Source organism: Mytilus trossulus, chromosome 8, assembly GCF_036588685.1.
Source record: "Mytilus trossulus isolate FHL-02 chromosome 8, PNRI_Mtr1.1.1.hap1, whole genome shotgun sequence".
NCBI lineage: Eukaryota > Metazoa > Mollusca > Bivalvia > Mytilida > Mytilidae > Mytilus > Mytilus trossulus.
The window spans coordinates 12,885,635-12,910,377 of NC_086380.1; the positions used below are offsets into that span (position 1 = coordinate 12,885,635).

Below are 24,743 nucleotides of genomic sequence, written 5' to 3' on the forward strand. Positions count from 1 at the left end.
AAACACAAGTTGTTTTTTTTCTTCATGAAAAGATGTTAAGCAAAGTTGTTAACTAGGCATGTTAACTAGTAAGTCACTAGTGAGATAAATGTATTGTGTGTACAAAGAGATGTCAGGAGTTTGTTGGATATAATAATTTAACATTATATACACCAGTTTTTTTCTATTAACACTATCTACAACCAACTTCATGCTTCATATGTTTCATTTGAAATAAAGAAAACAACATCAACTGTCTGTCTGGTTTTTAATATTTTTACTATTGCATATTTTAATTTTCAACAATTCACAAATAACAACATTCATTATTAAAAGAAAACAACCCACTAGTTAAACACCCTTCCCATACTGGGAAATGGTGAAACATTTGTATGCCTATGGTCTTAATGGCTCATATTTCTTTATCAGAACTATGTATTATAAATAACAACAACAAAATGGAAAGTGAGCATTTCTTCCATTTGAGGTATAACAATATAACTTGTAAAATATTCTATTAAAAATGAACATGTTTTACATCTATACAGTCTTAAAGTTCCTAACATGCTTATAAAATATCAATAAAGGCAACAGTAGTATACCGCTGTTTGAATATTATTTCCAAGATAAGCAATTTTTATCATTAAATTGAAAACTAATGGTATAAGCATTATCTAGTATATCATGTACTCCTGTTTTTCTTTTAAAAAGACAAGTTAAAACTACTTTTTTACATAAAACTTATAATTGATTTAAAAAAAGAGGTCTTATACCCGTCCAATTAACATGAACACTACAACTGTTTCTATATATCCTTTATATAATGGATACCACATTTTTAGAAAAAATATATTATACAAAATGTTATGATTAACAATGGAGCCAAAACTGCCTAATATTATCTGTGTCTGAAGGAGTTGAAAACACTAGTCTGAATCAACTAAGCACTAAAGCACTCGTACCTATGCAGATGGTTTACATACCTTTAAGATTCAAATTAAGACAACCAAGTTGGAAAGTGAATAAAATAAACATTAAAAAAAAGAAGAAGCAAAAACCCTCTTCTGAGGTCTACATTACCTAATTAGTTTACAACCTATGAAAATATATATGAGCTGGTAGCTAGCAGTTAAGATGTATAAGTCAAATAATGCCAGTATGAAAAGTGATACTAACCTAGTAGAAATATTTGCATAAATAAAAGACCACAACTTATGGTTACAACATATATTAATAAAAAAAAAACAATTTCAAAACTATGCTTGGATGCATCCTCTTTAAATAGTGTATATTTATTAGAGTTTAACTCCTTAATCTAATTTTATCGTATCTATGAATAACAAGTAAAAAGATGAATGTAAAATGAAAAACAAATTCTAATTATCCACAGATCATGCATTCAAAACACAAAGAGAATTTTCAATATCAAGCAGTACATGTCATGATTATTCTTGTCTTATGAAGTACCAACAAAATTATATATGTCTGTACTCCTTATGGCAACTTTTTTCCTTAAGCTGTTTATATATTTATAAATCCTGTTTATAAATGAAGACACATTTTTTTATCTGGAATTCATAATTCATAACACCTAATTGATAACTCAAATACTTTAATCATGATAATTACAGTTCTTTTTTTTTTAAACATGACATTTAAAAATATCCATGGCCTGCATTTGCTTTGAAACTATCTAAAGAGCTACACAAAGCAATATTTCCATGGCAAAAGATGTATTTATACTTAAAACCATCTCAGATCTGAATATACTGATACAGATAAAATGTAAACATTATTATTTTCTCTGTACACATTCACATATATTTTAAAAGCTATGCAAATTCCTTCTTCACATCATTAAGGTAAACCTTCTTTTGTTGTACTTTCGTTTAAATATTATATCAACCATAAAGTTGACAAAACTTGAGGGATGAAGTGAGTGACATGAGAATCGATAAATTTAAACAGAATAGTAATTAAAAAAAGCACTATGTGTTAACCAAAAACCATCTTTGTCATATCATGTTCAGGTATAATCAAATAAAGTGTGGTAATATCAGATATGGCTCACAACATTATTTCCGGAAACAAAACATTTTCCCAAATTTTAGCCTCATCAAAGGCTTTTATGCTCTTTGACCTCTTTACCTTAAATCTTCTCCATTCAATAGAGAATTTTATATAAACAAAGTTTGGTAAAAATTGGAAATTATTTTAACCAGAAACTTGTGACCTAGACCTTTAACCTCAAAATCTATTGGGATCTTCACATTCTCATAGGGGCATTATTAAACCAAGTTTCAGTTTTTCCATTTTCAAAAAGTTTTGGAAAAGTAAGGAAAATTCATTTTAATTTCCATTTCAATTGTGTAAGTTGGCAATCCGTGTGAAATTACAAATTTCAAATCTTTTGATAAAAAAACAGTCAATTTAAACAGATACATTTACATTAATATAAAATAGTAAAAAAGGATTATAAGATAATATTGTAGTAGAGATAAAGTTTAGAAAAATATCACATCTTTGAAGATAAATGCGTAGGTATAAATCAATAATATCTTACTGTATGCTACAAAAAGTAAAGCGTAAAATGGAATCTATAAACATTGGAATAAGCATTGGAATGTTTGGTTTTATTCAGTTTTTCACCATTTAATTTCTTTTAAGTAAATAACAGATAAGAATAGTTTCTTCTGTTCTAATATTTTTTTGAGATTGAAAACAAACCTTTCCAAAATTGACTGACAATAGTATATACTGTCTGTAGCAACATTCAATAGCTAAGCATTAACTATATGATATTTCATAAATCATTCTTAAAAAAAAATTGTATTAAAATTAACAACACTTCCAATTTTCAAAAATCTGATTTTGCACATGCATCTAAAAATAGTTCAATATTAGTTATTTCTTTTGGTATTTTCATTGATGTATCATTACAATGTTACAGTTGGTACATTAAAGAACTGACAAGAGACAATTTTCAAATTATCAGTCATGGTAAAAGCATCTAAAAAATACACTTAAGTTTGAATAATTGTTAAGTATAAAACAGATACATGCTGTTAGTAACCAGCTTACTAAAATCAATAAAAGAATCAAAGCTTAAAAGCACATTTACAACTCATACATCCTCAATCATGCTTAATAAATTAAAACCAATAACTTCCTTCTTAAACTATCAATACTGAATGTAAGTCATCTGTGCCATTATAATTACTGTGGATTCATTTATTTTTTGTCGAAACAATTTTAGTGGATTAAGAAAAACTGACACTTTCTTGGATATTTTGTTCCAATGTTTTGCTAAAGTCTGCATACAAGCCAATGGAAATATTGCATTTCATTGACCATTCAAATTCGCCATTTACCTGTACACATGAGTCCATGAGAATTGGTATCCAACAAATATAAATGAATCCACAGTACTCATGAACATATGAATCAGATTCATGGTATGGCATAAAAAAAAAAGAAAAAAATGGAAAGTAATGCAATATTAAAATCACAGATATAACATTGTAATTCATTGATCAGGGTAAAGTTGTTTTTTTAAATAACATTTTGTGAAACTAGTCCAGAAAATAATTATCTTGTTTCAAAATGAATGGAATAGTCTACTGAAAAACTTTTATAAATGAAGCATTATATGGAATGCATTGAGCATTTTGAATGAATCCAATAATTGAATTCAAAGTCAGTCTACTTGAATGTATTTTTTTGTTTAATAATCATCTTGGAAATATATTTCTTTTTCATCTCATAAATCATGCTTCCCAAAATACAACACAAGCATAATTGCTTTAAATACATGAGAAAATAAAAATTAAATAAAATTGTACAAAACCAACTATTTCACATGATTTAAAATCATAACACTACTTCCCTTGTCCACAGTCTAACTTTTTCATTAAAACAGAAAACTAGCTCTAAAATTACTCCAAACCCAGCCATTTAGTTAGAATTCATTTTTATGACTTTAAAACTTATTTTCACAAAAAGGGCTTCCTTATTTAAGAATATCTTTCAAATATTAATGTTAGATATTCAAATTATGTTTCTACCTGTTACAGTGGTTTGTGAAAATTGGTTGGTTTAAAGTATATGATTAAAGTCTTCATATCTATTTAAAACAAGAATGTGTCCATAGTACATGGATGCCCCACTCGCACTATAATTTTCCATGTAAAGTTGACTGTGAAATTGGGGTCAAAACTTTAATTTGGAATTAAAATTAGAATGATAATATCATAGGGAACATGTGTACTAAGTTTCAAGTAGATGTGACTTTAACTTCATCAAAAACTACCTTGACCCAGACTTTAACCTGAACTTCGCACTTTCATTTTCTATGTTCAGTTGACCATGGAATTGGGGTCAAAACAATAATTTGGAATTAAAATTAGAAAGATCATATCATGGGGAACATGTGTACTAATTTTCAAGTGGATTGGACTTCAACTTCATCAAAAACTACCTTGACCAAAAACTTTAACCTGAAGTGGGACGAACGAACAAACGAATGGAGGCACAGACCAGAAAACATAATGCCCCTCTACTATGGTAGGAGGGGCATAAAAATCAATATCAATTTAAAATAATGATAAGTTTCAACTATATGAAAATGAAAAGGTATATATCTGCATTCGTGTGTGTTTTGTGAAACTATACAAGTTTTTATATTTTAAAATTGCTTATACATTTTGCTTTAGTTTAAAGCTCATAATGCACAATATAACAAAATGGTATCACTAGAGTAATTTCTGTTGATGAATAACTTAAATTATTTCCATATGAGATAATGGTATAGATATAGACATACATTTATAAGTTAATTATTTACTGTTTCTAAATACAGACTTATTTCCACTGACCAGTGTGAACTCTATAATAAACACTGAAATAAATGATCTTGTTATATTGATAAGACTAACTGCATCTTGATCTTTTTTCTTTGCATATAAACTTCGAAAATATAAATCTTAGAAATTTGAATTTAAATGTATTTACAAAATATTTAATTTTCTTATGCATTATATTCAAAGAATTTTGTTTATTCTATAAAACCACTGTGAAATAGCTGTCTTAATCCAAGAAACTATTGAATAGGTATTTTAATATTTCAGCCCTTCACAGAAGGGTAACATAATTGTACAAAATAGAGTGAAACATCCCAGCTCTCTGCACTCAAAAAGAATCAGTTCAAGATTTTCCTATATTCTTTTAATATGGTAATTTTACAGATTCTGAACTATACAATCTCTCGTATTATCTGGATTTCAGGTTTTATATAAGCTAAATGAGTCACTGTTACTCTGTAGTCAGCTTACTCTACATAGTTTTAGCACCATCACAATAATAATTTCCACAGCAAAACAAATCAACATGCCCATCATAGAAAACATAAACAGATTTCCTATCAAACGGTAATATACCTGTAAAAACATCATGCAGATTAAATTATGCAAATGATATACATCATGCAGATTTAAATATGCAAATGATATACGAGCGATTGTCAAAAACTACTTCTCATTGTCTTAATACATGAAGCAATAGCACAATATGAGACTAGTATTAATCCTGCATACATAAATCTTTCTCGTGTACATAAATCTTTGATTATGATTAGTCTGTTTTCTGATTACTTATATGTAGATCAGCTGACTTGTAGAGATGGTCACATGACTGTCATGTGTCATACATACACAGCTTCTTCTGCATCTGGAGGTAGATTCCATACAGTATCAAACTAAAAAAATATAAATATGTTCATATTTCTTTGTAAAGGTGATATGAAAAGACTCATGTATAATCTGTTGTCCATGTGGCAGAATTTCTTTTAAAACATTGATTTCAGGCTAAATTTGTAAATGCAGTAGATACTGTGATCAAGTCAGTATAGTTTAAATTTAAAAGGGATAGAAAGTGCTTCACCCTTCTGACCTACCTTAAATCTCTCTATGTTCTCCAACCAATAAACTAAGTCAAAATATAGTAAATAGTTTTAAAATTGGCCTAAAATATCACGTTCAATCAATATGAGATCCTCCATATTTAGTTCATCTGTATCTTTTGTTTTTGTTTCCAAATATTTGTTTTTTCTCCCTGTGGCAGTTCATGAAATATTTTTACTTGTAAATTTTTACTGTGTCTTATTTGCATAATAGTAATAGTATAACAATGCTACAAATGTCATGTCATTCACTTATGTCTTATAAAAATATATGTATGCACTGTAGTTTGAACACCAAAAAGATTACTGTGGATTCATTAATATTCGTTGGATACCAATTTTCGTGGATTTCGTGGGTACAGGAGAACCACGAATACAAATATTCAACGAATAACAAATTTTCTAAAGGAACGAGTGTAGTCTTTGCCAAAACCATGAAATTAAATATCCACGAACATGTAAATTTTCTTCAAACCACGAAAAATTGGTACCCACGAAAATAAATGAATCCACAGTAATGAAAAAAAAATATGAAAATACTTCCTTACCCCTGCAAATGGATCTTTGCCATTCAATAAATAAGCAGAGCTAGGGTCAGGATTTGGAGCATAGCTAAAGCTAACACCTGACATTGGGAAAAAGTCAACCGGGACTGAATGCTTTGGTGAGATCTGGAAATAAAAATAACAATATTATATATGCTTTATATACCTTCATGCAGTAAATCTCAATGTTTGCAGCATTCAAAAACATTCAAATCACATTGTTTATATGTTATGGAAAAATTTATAGTTATTATCTCATAAAATATTGTCAAGTATGATAGTTTTGTTTGTTGGGTAAGGCAGTGCATTCCTCTGTACAAATAATATATTTTGTAAACCAACTTCCATGTTAAAACAAGGGTATATGTGAAAAAAAAGTTTGCATAAAAGATTTTTTCATGGTTCTTTTCTAAGTCGACCTTTAAACAATATCAATTTCCTTGAAAAATCAGAGACAATCATTTGGATTCAAAACAGCAAAACCTTCAAGTGCTGGCGTAAATCGCAGGATAACAAAAATATATGTCTTCTTTTGGAAAAATAAAATTTATTCATACTCGCTTAAAAATTGGAAAAAAAGCTGGGTTCATTTCTAGTTCCTTGCTAACCCTGTTCATTTTTAAATAATCTACTCAATCAAAATTTTGATCTATATTCAAATAAAAAAATTAATAAAGACATGTAGGAAACATAAACTTGGTTTTTTTTTTGCACTTTTCAAATCATAAAGAAATTATATATACAAATTTATATTTCTGACCATGTAAATACATGTCATATCTACCATTTGATACTAGTAAACCACAGAACAATTTTATCAAAAAAGAACTTTGTGTTCGTGTTTATGACAAACATGGTCATACCTTTTTCTCAATGACAGCAGTAAAGTTAATGTCTCTATAAAATACAAGGTTCTGTAATGTAGATATATCTGTCATCCTCTTTTCTGGACTTTTTATTAACAACTGTAAAGATAAAAAAAATATATGAGATTACTACTCACAACTATGGCGCACTAAATTCTTTCACAAAAAAATATTTGGGACTTAATATTTTCAAAAATAAGTCTATGACTCTTTACTTTATAATTCTAAAAGTGACTATGACATTTGGTTTGTTAAAAGCTGATAGAAAGTCAAGATGGTTGTTTTACCTATTTTTTCATTTTAATTCATGTACTAATCATTATTAATCAAAAAATCCAATTATACCAAGTTAAACCTTCAATTCACCTCAATCCATTATGGCAAATGAAAATAAAAGTATAATGTTTGTCAAGTAATTCAAAGAAATTTAAAATTTTGAAAACATAAGAGTCTTCAGTAATAGGAGACAACTCTACAAAATTATGACATATGGGAGAAACACCCTACTGAAATTAATGGAATGAATTAAACATTAGCTTACTTTGCTGACAACTTCCTGAGCTGCATCACTACAGTGGTTAGGGAGTAAATAATCACATTCCCAAACTAACTTAGTCATCTCCGTGTGGTCGAGAGCGCCCTCTGCTGGATACTAGAATTGATATAAAGTAGTGTTAAACCAGATATTTGACTGCCTAATGATAAATTAACAAGAGTGCACACACTGAAATGTCTCGCCTTCTTTATTAATCATAGATATTATGTTGATAGACCAAATATAAAGCTTTATTACAACTGTCACATAACCTCAACATTAACCAAGAAAACAAAATATTGATCAATGAACCATGAAAATGAGGTCAAGGTCAGATGAACCATGCCAGGCTGACATGTACAGCTAACAATTCTTCAATACAACAAATAAAGTTGACTTAATAAAATCATTCTTATTGCTTATAAATTCAGAAAAAAAGACCAAAACACAAGAACTTAACACTGAGCAATAAGCCGTGAAAATGAGGTCAAGGTCAGATAAAACCTGCGTTACAGACATATAGATCATAAAATATTTCCATACACCAAATATGGTTGACCTAATGCATAAAGTATTAGAAGAATAGACCAAAACTCAAAAACTTAACTTTGACCACTGAACCATGAAAATGAGGTCAAGGTCAGATGACACCTGTCTGCTAGACATGAACACCTTACAATCATTCCATACACCAAATATAAAAGACCTATTGCATATAGTATACAAAAAACAGACCAAAACACAAAAACTTAATTATAACCATTGAACCATGAAAAATGAGGTCAAGGTCAGATTACACCTGCCAGTTGGACATGTACACCTTACAGTCCTTCAATACACCGAATATACTATCCCTATTGCTTATAGTATCTGAGATATGGACTTGACCACCAAAACTTAACCTTGTTCACTGATCCATGAATTGAGGTCGAGGTCAAGTGAAAACTGTCTGACGGGCATGAGGACCTTGCAAGGTACGCACATACCAAATATAGTTATCCAATTATTTATAATAATAGAGAATTTAACATTACAAAAAATCTTTTTTTTCAAGTAGTCACTGAACCATGAAAATGAGGTCAAGGACATTGGACATGTGACTGACAAAAAGTTCGTAACATGGGGCATCTATATAAAAAGTATGAAGCATCCAGGTCTTCTACCTTCTAAAATATAAAGCTTTTAAGTAGTTAGCTAACGCCGCCGCCGTAGCCGCCGCCGTAGCCGCCGCCGGATCACTATCCCTATGTCAAGCTTTCTGCAACAAAAGTTGCAGGCTCGACAATAAAACTACAATAATTAAGAAATAAACTGAAACCTTCATGAGGCAAAAAAAACAAATAATTCATACTGAGAATGAATGAGAACATGATATATCATATATAGTGACCTTAGCAATATGTTATTGTGTCAAAATTTTATGGAAATACAATATATTTGTGCACATGTTACTTTTTATAAATAAACTGTCTTTAACTGAATTAAACTAAAATTCCCATTTTCAAACATATCTTTTATTACATACACCGAATTAAATTGATTTCTTCATTATTTTCAATAAATCCTTACCTTGCCAGCTAACATGACAAACATTAGTATACCAAGTGACCACCAGTCAGCTGTGTGACCATATGGGTGGGAGACTAGCACTTACCTTGCCAGCTAACATGACAAACATTAGTATACCAAGTGACCACCAGTCAGCTGTGTGACCGTATGGGTGGGAGACTAGCACTTACCTTGCCAGCTAACATGACAAACATTAGTATACCAAGTGACCACCAGTCAGCTGTGTGACCATATGGGTGGGAGACTAGCACTTACCTTGCCAGCTAACATGACAAACATTAGTATACCAAGTGACCACCAGTCAGCTGTGTGACCGTATGGATGGGAGACTAGCACTTACCTTGCCAGCTAACATGACAAACATTAGTATACCAAGTGACCACCAGTCAGCTGTGTGACCATATGGGTGGGAGACTAGCACTTACCTTGCCAGCTAACATGACAAACATTAGTATACCAAGTGACCACCAGTCAGCTGTGTGACCATATGGGTGGGAGACTAGCACTTACCTTGCCAGCTAACATGACAAACATTAGTATACCAAGTGACCACCAGTCAGCTGTGTGACCATATGGGTGGGAGACTAGCACTTACCTTGCCAGCTAACATGACAAACATTAGTATACCAAGTGACCACCAGTCAGCTGTGTGACCATATGGATGGGAGACTAGCACTTACCTTGCCAGCTAACATGACAAACATTAGTATACCAAGTGACCACCAGTCAGCTGTGTGACCGTATGGATGGGAGACTAGCACTTACCTTGCCAGCTAACATGACAAACATTAGTATACCAAGTGACCACCAGTCAGCTGTGTGACCGTATGGGTGGGAGACTAGCACTTACCTTGCCAGCTAACATGACAAACATTAGTATACCAAGTGACCACCAGTCAGCTGTGTGACCATATGGGTGGGAGACTAGCACTTACCTTGCCAGCTAACATGACAAACATTAGTATACCAAGTGACCACCAGTCAGCTGTGTGACCGTATGGATGGGAGACTAGCACTTACCTTGCCAGCTAACATGACAAACATTAGTATACCAAGTGACCACCAGTCAGCTGTGTGACCATATGGGTGGGAGACTAGCACTTACCTTGCCAGCTAACATGACAAACATTAGTATACCAAGTGACCACCAGTCAGCTGTGTGACCATATGGATGGGAGACTAGCACTTCAGGAGCTGAAATATATACAATCTCAATTATAAATATGTACCCATGTAGAGCTAAGATATATAAAATAATTTCATACAATTTAGAAAACATTTGTTAAAACATTCATGTTAAATTCAAAAAGTATTAGGAAATAAACAGTTGAAAGGTTAACTTGCTTCATAACAGTTAAAGGGAACAAACATGATCTTTGTGAAATGGTTTATTTTATGGTTTTAGGGGCCAGCTGAAGGACGCCTCTGAGTGCGGGAATTTCTCGTTACATTGAAGACCAGTTGGTGACCTTTTACTGTTGTTTTTTCTATGGTCTGGTTGTTGTCTCTTTGATACATTCCCCATTTCCATTCTCAATTTTATAAAATAAGAAAATGGTGTTAATTCTAAACAGTGATGCCCTTAAAACATGTATAAATACACAATTACAAGGAGTGATAGGAACATGTTTGTTTTTAATTAAAATCTGTGTTAAAAGTAGTCCTTCTTCTACATCATGCACATGTTGGTTAATTTTTTATAAGATTCATGATGCGTACTCCACACATGCCTTCATTTAAATCCCTAATAATGTGTGTTGTAACAGTCTTATAAGTCATTCTCTGTCCAAACATTTAAACTATTGATTAAATCTTTTGATATTTTTAAAATCAATGTTTGTAGACTAATCAATTAGCAAACTTTTTAACAATGTGTTGGACAAATTATTTATAAAAAAAAAAACTTTCTGAAATACAGTAGGCTTTGCAAGATTTGAGATATATTATATACACTTACCCATATATTGAAGAGTACCACATATTGTCCGTGTTTTCTCTCCTTTTGTTAACCATTTAGATAATCCAAAATCTGTCAGCTGAATATGGCCTGAACAAATGAAATAGAACAATCTTGTTAAATTGAAAGACTTAATTCTTTACTTTTCTCCTAGCTTCTAATATCATAAATTTGAAAAGATTGTGGATTCTACTATTATATAAATATATGGGTAGAAGCAGAAACAACTTAACTTACAGTAAATCACATTTTAGGAGAAAGTGCTTATATGATTTCATATGAATATGAATATGAATACCGACCCTCTAATTTTTTTTAAAGCTTGGTTTTATACCATATGCATTTCAGTACATAAAGACATACAGTCAACAAATTTGATACCAGAAATAACCTGTAGACTCGTGAAAATATCTTGTAGTATTTTGTTATACTTTTTTATCCGGTCATATAATAGAAATGTCAAGGTGGTACCAACCACCTTGACTAAAAATAATTTGACAAAATATTTACTTTGACCCTTTGACAAAAATCTAAAAATTTCAAAAACTTTTACCACACAGTTTCTCAGAAAAACATGAAAAATATCATTAATTATAAAGCAGTTTGACAAACACTAAGTTCAATCATTGAGAAGCTTGATATTTCCTTAACAGTACAATGTTATTAAAACATTTAGTTGATTTTACAGAGTTATCTCCCTGTAGTGTTAGGTGCCACCTTAAATAAGTAATCATTTACAGGATGAAATTCTTTATCATTAAAGCCCTTCACTATAATATTGAAAACAGCAACACCTACCTTCTTGATCAAACAAAATATTCTCCATCTAAAAATCACAAAAAGAACACAAGATAAAGTAGGTTGGGTGTAATAAAAAATATTGTTTTTTTTTGTTTTTCTTGTTTTATCCACAATATAGAATTGTTTACAATATTTATTCTAATGATTAGTTTAAACAAATTTAATTATACTCGATTATGAAACAAGTTATTGCAACTAATATCAATTCCTTTTCACTTTTCTGGTGTGAGTGCTGGCTTGTAGCCACATTAGCTTGCTCTTTTTCTAAATCTACAAGGGTGTCTTTTACGTGCAAGAGATATTGTGTAAACACAATATATAATTGACCTACAGCTTATATAATCTGAGAAATGAATCACAAAATATGAAGCTTTGACATATAGATTTTATACAAATAGTTGATGCTGCAGCTGCCTGATTAACATGGATATGCTGCATATTCTGCATCATTCATCACAGGGGAGACAACTATAAACTAGACAATAAATAAATCATTACAAGGCAGATATAATATTATTTACCTTCAGATCTCTATAAATTACTCCTGCATTATGTAAATAATCTGAAAAAGAAAAATTCAGACAAGAACTTAACAAGTTACATACAATAAATAAATTAAACTTTCAATATATATATATCCTCTATAACAGGAGAGTGGAGGTTTCATGATATTTAGCTATTAGTGTATCAGTGTATTCATGGTATTTGTTCATTTAGATTTTATCTTTTTTTTATCCAAATTATTTGTTTGGTTTCCAATTAAAAAAAAAAAAATTCTTCATATATCTCTAAAAGTTGCAATCTGTATTTCTTAATCCACCAGAATCACTATCAGTATTTTGATGAACTTTTCTTTTTAAGGGGGTTCGCGGGTCTAAATCATTTATATAGGATTTCTCTATATTTTTCTATAAATGAACTTTATCTTATAGTTAATAGAAAAATAAAATTAAAAAGTGGGGTCACCGTTCATTCGCGCTCACAATCTGCCTTTGAAAGAAGCATACATTTTTGTAAAAGTGGGTTTTTTCTGTTGAAGTAATAGGAGAAATAAAGTTAATTTCGAAATAAAAAAAGAAATTTATTACAGAAATCGCTCACATTTAACAATAATTTAATTTAAGCATTTAAGTACAGCTTATACGGAAATTATATTAAAAAATAGGTCACCTATGAGTTGAAAAAGATATTTCAATTTTAAAGCCAAAACTTGCATTTTTCCACCAAAGGGAGATAATTTGAAACTTTTTCAATGATGTAAACATTTTTAAAGTCGTCTGGGGCCAACACGAATTGATTGTTTTGGATGATTTTTGTACCATATGATAAAGTAACAACTACAAAAGGTAACAAATAAAATTTGTAATGAAAAACAAATGTTTAATTTTTTTCTGAAATTTTTATACCCTCGAGCCTCCTTAACAACTGTTTTTGTCCTCTTTGATGCTTTGGTTGTAATGTTCTTAAAAACTTTTTATTTGTTTGGTTTCAAAACCATTTCATCTTGACAGTAAACATGAAAAGTTATTGTATCTTATAAATGTATTAAAAATTGCTTAGATTTTCATTTTATAAAAGAAATGATGTACATACCCATTACTAAAGCTAATTGACATACATAAATCTTGACTAAAGGTTGAGGAAAAAATCCATGGAATGTCCACAATGTAAACATGTCTCCAAATGGCACATAATCTAATACTGAAACAAAATATATCATCAAATTATTTATAAACAAAAGTCATTATTATGCATTGCAATAAAGGAACACAGATATCCTCATTTTGAATAGTATTATAGATGGACAAATCTTGATTTATAAATATTTGTAGTGTAATTAAGAGGGTGTGTAAATCATTGATAAAGCAAGAGTAATTTATTACCATATATAACATTAAACTTTACCAACATCACAATAGCATCAAATACAGGTCAATGTGACCAGAATATTGAGGAATACCGTACTACATAGGAACCAGAGTTGTAAATTTCATAACTTTCTGAAAGATATATCAAGAACAAAACTTAATCTTTATATTGAATGTAGATAGACACAATAGACTAATAAAAGTAACTAAAATGTTATTTAAATCCTTACCTATATATAAAAATTTACGAGACTGCCAGTACTCATGAAGCTTTACAATGAATGGATGATCACCAAGCATTGCCTGAAAAACAAATAAATTAGTAATTTCAATAACAAGAATTATACTGCAAAAACATAATAAACGCTGGGACTAAAAAATAATTCTAAAGAAGTGAAAAAGTATCAGTATAAAACTATCGAAAAAGAAAATTGCCTTTTGTGTATGATATATCTTCAATTTGAATACAGTACTTTACTAGTAGCATGATATATGTATGGTTATTGTTTACAAAATTATTTCATTTTCTATAAAATTGTTTATTGACAAGGGTTCTTATTAGACACCAACTTTTTGAGTAAAATCTGTGTGTCACCATTCCTCAATTTCATTTTGGCCAGAAGTGTTCTACTGATCATGACATAGTTGTATGGAATCTACATAGTACGTACAGCAGCAGGTATTATTGTGTGACAAATGCTGTGATAAGTGTTGTTAGAGTTAATACATTACTGTGTAGGTCGGAAACTTTAGTGTAAAATTTTGTTATGTATTTACCTGGATTGCTGCCTCATCTTTACACTGCTGTATGGCATTCTCTACAATAATCTGAGTTTTCCCCATAACCTATAATACAGATATTATCCTGTTATTTAATATCACTCCAACCTAAACAAGAATGAATATGCTATGTGGTTCAAAGTATTCAACACTTGTTTGAAGAAATTGACAAAAAATTCCATTCTGAGTGGTTAGAGTGCACCCTCTGTTATGCTACTATTTATATCTTAATCATTTTAATGTATTTTGTTATTTAAGTTGACAAAGGCAAACTATAAATAGCTTCTCCATAATTTATTCACATATTTGTCTCAATACACCTAACATCTTCTTTGAATATAAATCAGGGGGAAAAAATACAGTTTAGGGGCCAGCTGAAGGACGCCTCCGGGTGCGGGAATTTCTCGTTACATTGAAGACCTGTTGGTGACCTTCTGCTGTTGTTTTTTATTTGATCGGGTTGTTGTCTCTTTGACACATTCCCCATTTCCATTCTCAATTTTATTCAAACAGGAGGTAAGAAACTGAGGTATAGGCAGTTCTAAAGATTGCTTACACAATGAAACATTAGGAAGATCCAGATTTTTTTATTGTTTAAAAATACTGATGAAAGTTAGACTAAATTCCTCATCTATGTCTGCAATTAACAACAAATGGTCTGAACCACTTACTTTAACTGCATAGTTCTGCTTTTCATCTTCCCTTCGAACCAAATACACATTACCATAAGCTCCCTTAGCTATAACATCAATAACCTGAAATAGAAAAAAACATACTTAAAAATTGTCTAATATATAATCTAATCACATACACACATTTATATTTAACAATCATCTGTGCTGGTAATTTGTGCTGTGATTACGGGTGATGCACTCCTTTATACTGTATCACTTATTCCAACTTTTAACGGAAATAATAAGACTGAAGCCCTTTACACAAAAAATCTTAAGTGTAAAATAACTCTTTCGATAAAAAAATTTAGTTGAATTGTTAACATGGTTAAGGATTATTTTAGACTTACGATAAATTTTACACTCAAGATTTTTTTGTGAAAAGGACTCCAGGTTTATAAGTAATAAATAGGTACATATTGTTACATCTACATAACCGAGATTTTTTATTTGCATGCATTTCTTTTTTTTTTATTTAGAACATTTTATACAAACACTGTTAAACTTCGAGAAAAGTCTATTACATGTATCTGGGGATTTTTTTATGCAGATCATTTACTTAGTAGATAAGTTTCATACAGTTTATCATTCACATCTTTAACTTCTAAAGCTCATCAGATGATAGAGAAGAGATGCGGGAAAAGATTTACAAGAAAAAAAAATATCCATATCATACTTACATTACTTAAAAGTAACCAAATGTCAAATAAACATACCTTGCTCGATTTTAAAAATCATTAAATATCAATTCTCTTACTCATGTTATGGTGCAATGGCTAACTAAAGATAACAAATACTAAACCTTAAGTGTACCTCAAACTCTTGCTGTTTAAAATCTCCTCGTACTGGAAAATCTGGAAGGAACAGGGCTTCCACCAATGGAACATTATTCCACTTGGGTTTGTCTGGAGTTGAGGAATCGTTCTCTAATTGTTCATGTGACTTTCCACGACTCAATCGAGCAGATGCTCTTGTTTTACTTCTTACAAAATCAGGATTTGTTTCTTGTAAAAACTGAAAAATAGAATTTTATATCACATAATTAAAGCATATTCAAAATACAGTTTGCTTCAGCAATTCATTCACTTTCAAAACAAGAATAAAGGACATTTGCCAAAAAACATGTTCGCCCCTTTCACTTTCACACCCAACATTGCCCAAAGTCTATTCTCACCCTACACTTTGCAAACTTTTTATTGGTTTTTTGTTTAGTAATTTTGTAATAGAGATTTAAGTTAGTGTATAGCTATAAAAAAAGCAATGTTTCAGTATAAAGTGAGAATCTGACAACCCTTTTGTATGTTGAATGAATCTTAATCACGTTTTGGTTAGTGTATTGCTACAAATGTATATTTCATAGTTTCAAAATTTAGTGAGATTCTGACAAGTTTTTATTATGTGGTACAGGGAATAAATCTGAATCAAGTTTTGGTTGATGTATTGCTTTATATTTTTCGAAGCATATTTTTTTCATTGTATCAAATTAAAGTGAGATTTTGACAAGGCTTAGTGAATATTGTAAAATTCTTCATCAACGATCATAATTTTCTAATGTCTGATAATTCAAATGGTATTTGAATTTAAATTCGGTTGGAACGTGCAGGGTGCAAACACACCTCAGGGCAAATGTGAGACGTGCATACATGTAGGCTGCTTAAGTGTATTGGGTGCAAATAGACCTAATACCTCAAATCAAAGGCAACATTTCTTTAAAGTTTTAAGCTGAAGAACTTCTTACTTGTATTAGTTTGTGTACACATTTTAAAGTGGGTCTCATTGGGGTCTAAGCGTGACGCGGGATTGCCGATTTTTTTGTAAGCGTGACACGTGAAAGTCAAATAATTGTGTCGTGAAAACGGGAAATGAGGTCTTGTGGGACCTGGGAAATGACCAAAAAAAATAATTGCTTACGTATATACAATGTAGTGTAAGCGGGATACGGAAATTTTACAAAACAAAAAGCGGGATCCGGGATCGGAACCCCCCAATGATACCCTCTTAAAATCGAGGTTCCATTTCTATGTTTCTGTCTTAATTCTATGCTAAATCAAATATAATTTTGTTTTTTAATTTAATGTATACTTATAAAATATTCATGTTTCTTTGTCATGTTTGTTCAGTTTTCAATATTTCTAAAAGCGACATTCACCTGGGATTCTGGAACCGATTGAGCCTTTCTTAAGGGATTCTTCTGATTGCTGTTCCCCATAGCTTAACAAGTGCATTTTGATTACATATTTTAAAAGTTCCAAAATAAAAAAAAAATCATTCAATCATTACTATCTTCAACCGGAAGCATAACTTGAGCCGGCAAAAAATAAGTCTCAAAAAAATGAAACAACTTGTATTCAAAAAGATCGATTTTAAAAGAAAAGAAAATCAATTATGACTCATGAATATGTTAGTATTTACTTTTATTTATTATAGTTAATTAGAACAAATTATAATTAAATAATAATTGTAAGGAATAACTGATTACAATTATTATCTTTTAGTTCCCACTTGACTTGAATTTGTATCACAATAAAGTAACGATTTCTCTGTATATACAGGGTAACTCATGGTACGAGAATGCGCCATGCTTTATAAAAGTATGATTTAGACAAAATTATTTCAGGATCGACCACTTTGTAATTTCCATTGGTGTTTTTGTTGTTTTTCATTTTAAGTAGAATGTGAGATTACGTGCCATTGACAACAGGTTTATGAAAAGCGAAAAAAAAATAATATAAAATTTAACTTGAACAGGTAAAATAGAATAATCTTCCAGATGGAAAACCTGCTATTTATAGTGCTTCTTCTACTTCTTTCTACCTCAGGAGATTTAACTGCGATCTTTATAAAGTTTTTGCCGTCTTCGCTGAAATAAGTACATGTGTAAAGATGCGAAAAAAACATCTACTACTACTATTCTGGGAATATTAAAATCACCTACTAATATTCCCAGAACATATACAATGTTCTGGAAATATTGTACTGTCATATAGTAGAATACGGTTCCAAATATTTCAAAGATCAGTCGATTTTCTTTTACTGTGAACAGCAATCATATGACATTTTGTATTTAGATATGACGGTATATTTCATAATGTCTAAATGAAGTCATTTCCGCAGTCCATAAGCTTGAGGACTGTCTGTTACAATATGTTTGCACTTTTATAGATTGAAGGCATATTCTTCTAAAAAAAAAACTTATCGGCTTTCCCGTCATGATTTTCCGTCATGCATTTTGTTTTAGTTTTAAGAAACCCTTTGAGGACAAAGCATATATAGCAGCTAAATTATTATATTTCTCACCTAAGTTCGTACAAAAGCAATTATAAAGTTGAATTTCTTCTTCAAAATGCTTATCTGCATGAACCTTTAATTTCTTGTATGGGTTGGAGAATGTCATTAAGCTACTTGAAAATATTAGAATTGAAAAATTATATGTTTAAAACGCTGCATGGTATCATCAGTATAGTAGCCAGAACTTCAGTACTGGCATAAAAAAACATATATTGATTGATAACAATTTGCTGTTATACATACATGTTTGTAGATTGGATGACTTCGATGGTATTATTTGCATAGTAACCAGTAATTCGGTACTGGCATAAAAACACAGATATAGTTTGATAGTCCAATTTTCTGTTATATATTTTGCTTGTAGAGGACTACTAGTCCCCGATGGTATCATCTGTATACAATGTAGTAGCCAGGACTTCGGTATTACGGTATGGAATACAGCTATTGTTTGATAGCGATTTCAGTGCTATTATACAATTTGTTCAATTTTTTTAATTATATATCCTTCATGCAAAGTATTTAGATTGAGCTTTGCCTTGTGGCCTTGTGGGTTTTTAGCTTTTCGACGTTAAATGTAATAGTTTTTTTTAACGATTTTCAAATACCATGGCTTTGGGCATTAATTCACTGCATGCCATTGAAAATGATTAACATCGAAATGAGCATCTGGTGGTATTATACTATACATGATACAGTTGCAGTTAAATTGATAACGCTTATGGAATTATATATGAAGCATTATCATACACTTAGACTAAACATGCTAAATAACATATGATTTTTACCGTATGATAATAGCATTAAATTAAAGTTTTTTCCATATTTTTCGAATTGGGGCTTAGCGGGCTGATATGAAAAGTTTATCACATGCTTCGATTGTTATCACATGCCTTTCCGTAACGTTATCACATAGCATTCCGGTGATACTCGACAAATTCCGGAAAATACACCTCAATGCTATGTTTTCAGTGAAAAACATTACAAAGTTGTGTACAAAACAATTATTTGAATATTGGAAAGTATATTGTGTAAAATAATAAAATTAAATTAAAAATGAATTAAAAAAATAGTTATTAAATAAATGCATTTTTTAAGTTTTTCTGAAACATAATTTAGAAAGTAACTTTAAAAAAGTTGACTTTTTCAAACAATGTTCATGACGTATATTGTTGAATTTTTTTTTGTCGATTTGTCCATATTAAAATGTGTTTTTTCTCTCCGTTGAGGCATATAATAAAAAGATTTCACATTGAATGTATCAAATTTTGGGTCCGACGTCCGTGAACTTTTTACTCTTTCAACTTCTTTTCGGGAACCACGTAAAAGGATCATGAATCTGTTATTTTTCTCTACTGTTGAAGCATTTGATAAAAAGATCATAACCTGTCATTTTTCATATCGCATGTATTATCAGCCCTCGGTCAATATCATCCCTCGAGCCATGCGGCTCTTGGGCTGATATTGAACCTAGGGCTGATAATACATGCGATATGAAAAATGCCATGTAATAATCTGATATCATAACTTAAAACTCTATCACAACAGCCAACATACGGATTTCATTTTTGATGTGTAAAATATATCTGGTAGACAACAAGATTGAAAATGTTTGGCAAAATTGAAATCTGACTTACAATATTTTTAGTAAGTTATACTTTGTAAAAATGTCAGAACAGTGGCCCATTCTGTTTCAATTCTAAAGTTATAACTGTGGTTCGTCCATTACTCCTTGGAGTAAATGGCAGTTGTTGTTTAAAGGCATGTTTTGATACACTTCAAAATCGTCTGACTATTGAGTTACGTAAGTCCCCTGTACGGGGCGCCGAATGGGACTCTTGTGATTTTGTACTCAAAATTACATTTTGTACGGACAAAAGTGACTTTTGTTCAACAAAAATGAGTTCAGTTTAACAAAATTTGTATCATACTACAAATTTGAAATTTTGTCATACAAAATTATCTATCAGCGGACAAAAGTCACTTTTGTCATGACAAAATTCATTTTTGTTACACAGACTTGACTTTTGTTACCTAATTTGAAAATTGAGCGACAAAAGTCAATTTTGTATTTAAATTAGTTTAGTTCGGTTTCTGTGAACTAATTTGCATACAAAATCGACTTTTGTTACACAAAATTGACTTTTGTTACACAAAATTGACTTTTGTTACACAAAAATTACTTTTGTTACACAAAATTGACTTTTGTGAGACAAAATTGACAAAATTGACTTTTGTCTCAACAAAATTGACAAAATTGACTTTTGTCTCAACAAAATTGACAAAATTAAATTTTGTCTCAACAAAATTAACAAAATTGAATTTTGTCTCAACAAAATTAACAAAATTGAATTTTGTCTTAACAAAATTAACAAAATTGAATTTTGTCTCAACTAAATTGATTTTTGTCTCACGAAAGTCAATTTTGTCTCACGAAAGTCAATTTTGTCTCATAAAAGTCAATTTTGTTGTTACAAAATTGAATTTTGTCATCACAAAAATGAATTTTGTCGTCACAAAATTGACTTTTGTCTCAACAAAATTGACAAAATTGACTTTTGTCTCAACAAAATTAACAAAATTGACTTTTGTCTCAACAAAATTGACAAAATTGACTTTTGTCTCAACAAAATTAACAAAATTGACTTTTGTCTCAACAAAAATGACAAAATTGAATTTTGTCTCAACAAAAATGACAAAATTGAATTTTGTCTCAACAAAAATGACAAAATTGAATTTTGTCTCACAAAAGTCAATTTTGTCTCACAAAAGTCAATTTTGTCTCACAAAAGTCAATTTTGTCTCACAAAAGTTAATTTTGTTTCACAAAAGTCAATTTTGTCTCACAAAATTGAATCTTACCGTTCACAATTGACTTTTGTGATTTAATTTCCATATCAGGTAACAAAAGTCAATTTTGTATGCAAATATGTTTATATTTGCATACCTTTAAGACAAAATTGACTTTTGTCATGACAAATATGAATTTTGTCTACAAAAATGAATTTTGTCATGACAAAAATGAATTTTGTCATGACAAAAATGAATTTTGTCTACACAAATGAATTTTGTCATCACAAAATTGAAGTTCTCACAAAACAAGTCTGTAGCACATAGTTTTGTAAGACAAAAATGATTTTGTTATGACAGAATTGAATTTTGTACAAAACCACAAGAGTCCCATTCGGCGCCCCGTACCCTGTGCAGGTAAATGATATGAAATCCTGCATCATACCATGGCACTTCGTATATTTGACCTTCTCTCTCTCTCTCTCTCTCTCTCTCTCTCTCTCTCTCTCTCTCTCTCTTTCTTGTATTTCACAACTAATATGTATTTTACCTTCTCTCTGCAATGAATGAAGGAGAATTATAGTAAAACATCTGTGTAACTGTAACATGAGTTATGAATTTAACGAATGTTCCTAACAAGTAAGAATTTAAAGTAAAACCTCAGTACATGAATAATGAAAGGAGAGAATTGTACTGACAAGTTAGAATTCTTGTAAACCCTCACTTGTAATTCAGTGGTAGTCGTTTGTTTACGTGTTAAAAAAAAAAATTCGTTCATTTTTTTTACATAAATAAGGCCGTCAGTTTTGTCGTTTGAATTGTTTTACATTGCCTTATCGGGGCCTTTTATAGATGACTATGCGGTATGGGCTTTGCTCATTGTTGAAGGCCGTTTGGTGACCTATAGTTGTTAATGTTTGTGTCATTTTGGTCTTTTTCGGATAGTTGTCTCATTGGCAATCTTACCACATCTTCTTTTTTATATTTACTAACAAGTAAGTGATAAATAGTAAAACCTCAGTGTTGCATGAGTAATGAATTGAGAGAATTTTCCTCACAAGTACGAATTATAGTAAAACCTAAGTGCTACATGAGTAATGAATTGAGCCATTGGATAATTTTACTCACTATAAAACGAATTATAGTAAAACCTTAGTGTTACATGAGTAACTACATGTAGTATTGAGAGATTCTTTCTTACAAGTAAGATATATAGTAAAACATCAAGGTTACATGAGTAAGGAATTAAGAGAATTTTACTTACAAGTAAGAATAATACATGATATAGTTAAACTGTTGTGCATGGTCACTATCGATTTGTTCTTACATTATGTCACTTCAACAATAAGATCAATACTTTCGAATTGAATTGTTAAATTAGTTAAAGAATGTTAAACAAGTATTTGCGACAGTAAAACTACCGATGGACGTCCTTAAAGTTTCAAATACAATACAGTTATCTTTTAAGTCGATTGCTTAACTCACACGAATTTTGGTAATATAACCCTCTTTCTTTTTCCTTTTTGCTGGATTTCGATTGGGTTTTAATATAAGACAACCGTGGTGTAGTGGTAAGTGCATCGGACTTCTAACACAAAGGTTCCTGGTTCGATTCCCGTTTGGGATGAAAATTTCAGGAACTCAATTTTCGGCTCTCCCTTGACACCATTTGCGAGTATGGTCTTGAGGAAACGATGATAGTCCGTCGGACGGGGACGGTAAATGGCTGACCCGTGTTAAGAGAGAGTCATATATCTTGCACGTTAAAGACACCCTTGTAGATTTCGAAAAAAAGTAGGCTAAGCCTCTACAAGGCAGCACTCGGACCTGCTAAGTGGAAAGGGATTAATATAAGTTACAAAACTTGTTTCCCAATCCACTATAAATAAATATGTTTAAACTAAACTATAAGATTTTAAAACAAGCCTGTCAAGGAGATGTTGTATGAATGCCAACGAGACATGTCTTATTCACCCAAATTTCACTTAAATGAAGTAGAATTGAAAAGATGAAATAAAAGAAACTATAAGCTGACAGCTGTAAATCTCTTACAAGCAAAATGGCATAACACTACAAAGTTTAACACGGTGAGATATCAGTGTACAGCATCCTGACACAACGCGAGCAACAAACCCTGATGTCAATATCTACAGCATCCTGACACAACGCGAGCAACAAACCCTGATGTCAATATCTACAGCATCCTGACACAGCAAAAGCAACAAACCCTGATGTCAATATCTACAGCATCCTGACACAACGCGAGCAACAAACCCTGATGTCAATATCTACAGCATCTTGACACAACGCGAGCAACAAACCCTGATGTCAATATCTACAGCATCCTGACACAGCAAAAGCAACAAACCCTGATGTCAATATCTACAGCATCCTGACACAACGCGAGCAACAAACCCTGATGTCAATATCTACAGCATCCTGACACAACGCGAGCAACAAACCCTGATGTCAATATCTACAGCATCCTGACACAGCAAAAGCAACAAACCCTGATGTCAATATCTACAGCATCCTGACACAACAAGAGCAACAAACCCTGATGTCAATATCTACAGCATCCTGACACAACGCGAGCAACAAACCCTGATGTCAATATCTACAGCATCCTGACACAGCAAAAGCAACAAACCCTGATGTCAATATCTACAGCATCCTGACACAACGCGAGCAAAAAATCCTGATGTCAATATCTACAGCATCCTGACACAACAAGAGCAACAAACCCTGATGTCAATATCTACAGCATCCTGACACAGCAAAAGCAACAAACCCTGATGTCGATATATACAGCATCCTGACACAACGCGAGCAACAAACCTTGATGTCAATATCTACAGCATCCTGACACAGCAAGAGCAACAAACCCTGATGTCAATATATACAGCATCCTGACACAACGCGAGCAACAAACCCTGATGTCGATATATACAGCATCCTGACACAACGCGAGCAACAAACCTTGATGTCAATATCTACAGCATCCTGACACAACGCGAGCAACAAACCTTGATGTCAATATCTACAGCATCCTGACACAGCAAGAGCAACAAACCCTGATGTCAATATCTACAGCATCCTGACACAGCAAGAGCAACAAACCCTGATGTCAATATATACAGC

General features: G+C 31.3%; 1 protein-coding gene across 1 annotated transcript; it reads right to left on the reverse strand.

Annotated features, from left to right (window-relative positions):
• Nucleotides 1-719: 719 nt before the first annotated feature.
• On the reverse strand, nucleotides 720-17,830 carry LOC134728312 (ribosomal protein S6 kinase-related protein-like). Its single transcript, XM_063592884.1, has 14 exons — nucleotides 17,677-17,830; nucleotides 16,341-16,541; nucleotides 15,528-15,611; nucleotides 14,854-14,922; nucleotides 14,307-14,379; nucleotides 13,802-13,909; nucleotides 12,730-12,770; nucleotides 12,206-12,233; nucleotides 11,408-11,497; nucleotides 10,556-10,644; nucleotides 7,888-7,998; nucleotides 7,344-7,445; nucleotides 6,484-6,606; nucleotides 720-5,731 (listed from the first exon to the last, which is right to left on the reverse strand). The coding sequence occupies exons 1-14, from the start codon at nucleotides 17,734-17,736 to the stop codon at nucleotides 5,678-5,680; spliced, it is 1,233 nt and encodes a 410-aa protein (XP_063448954.1). The 5' UTR covers nucleotides 17,737-17,830; the 3' UTR covers nucleotides 720-5,677.
• Nucleotides 17,831-24,743: the final 6,913 nt, after the last annotated feature.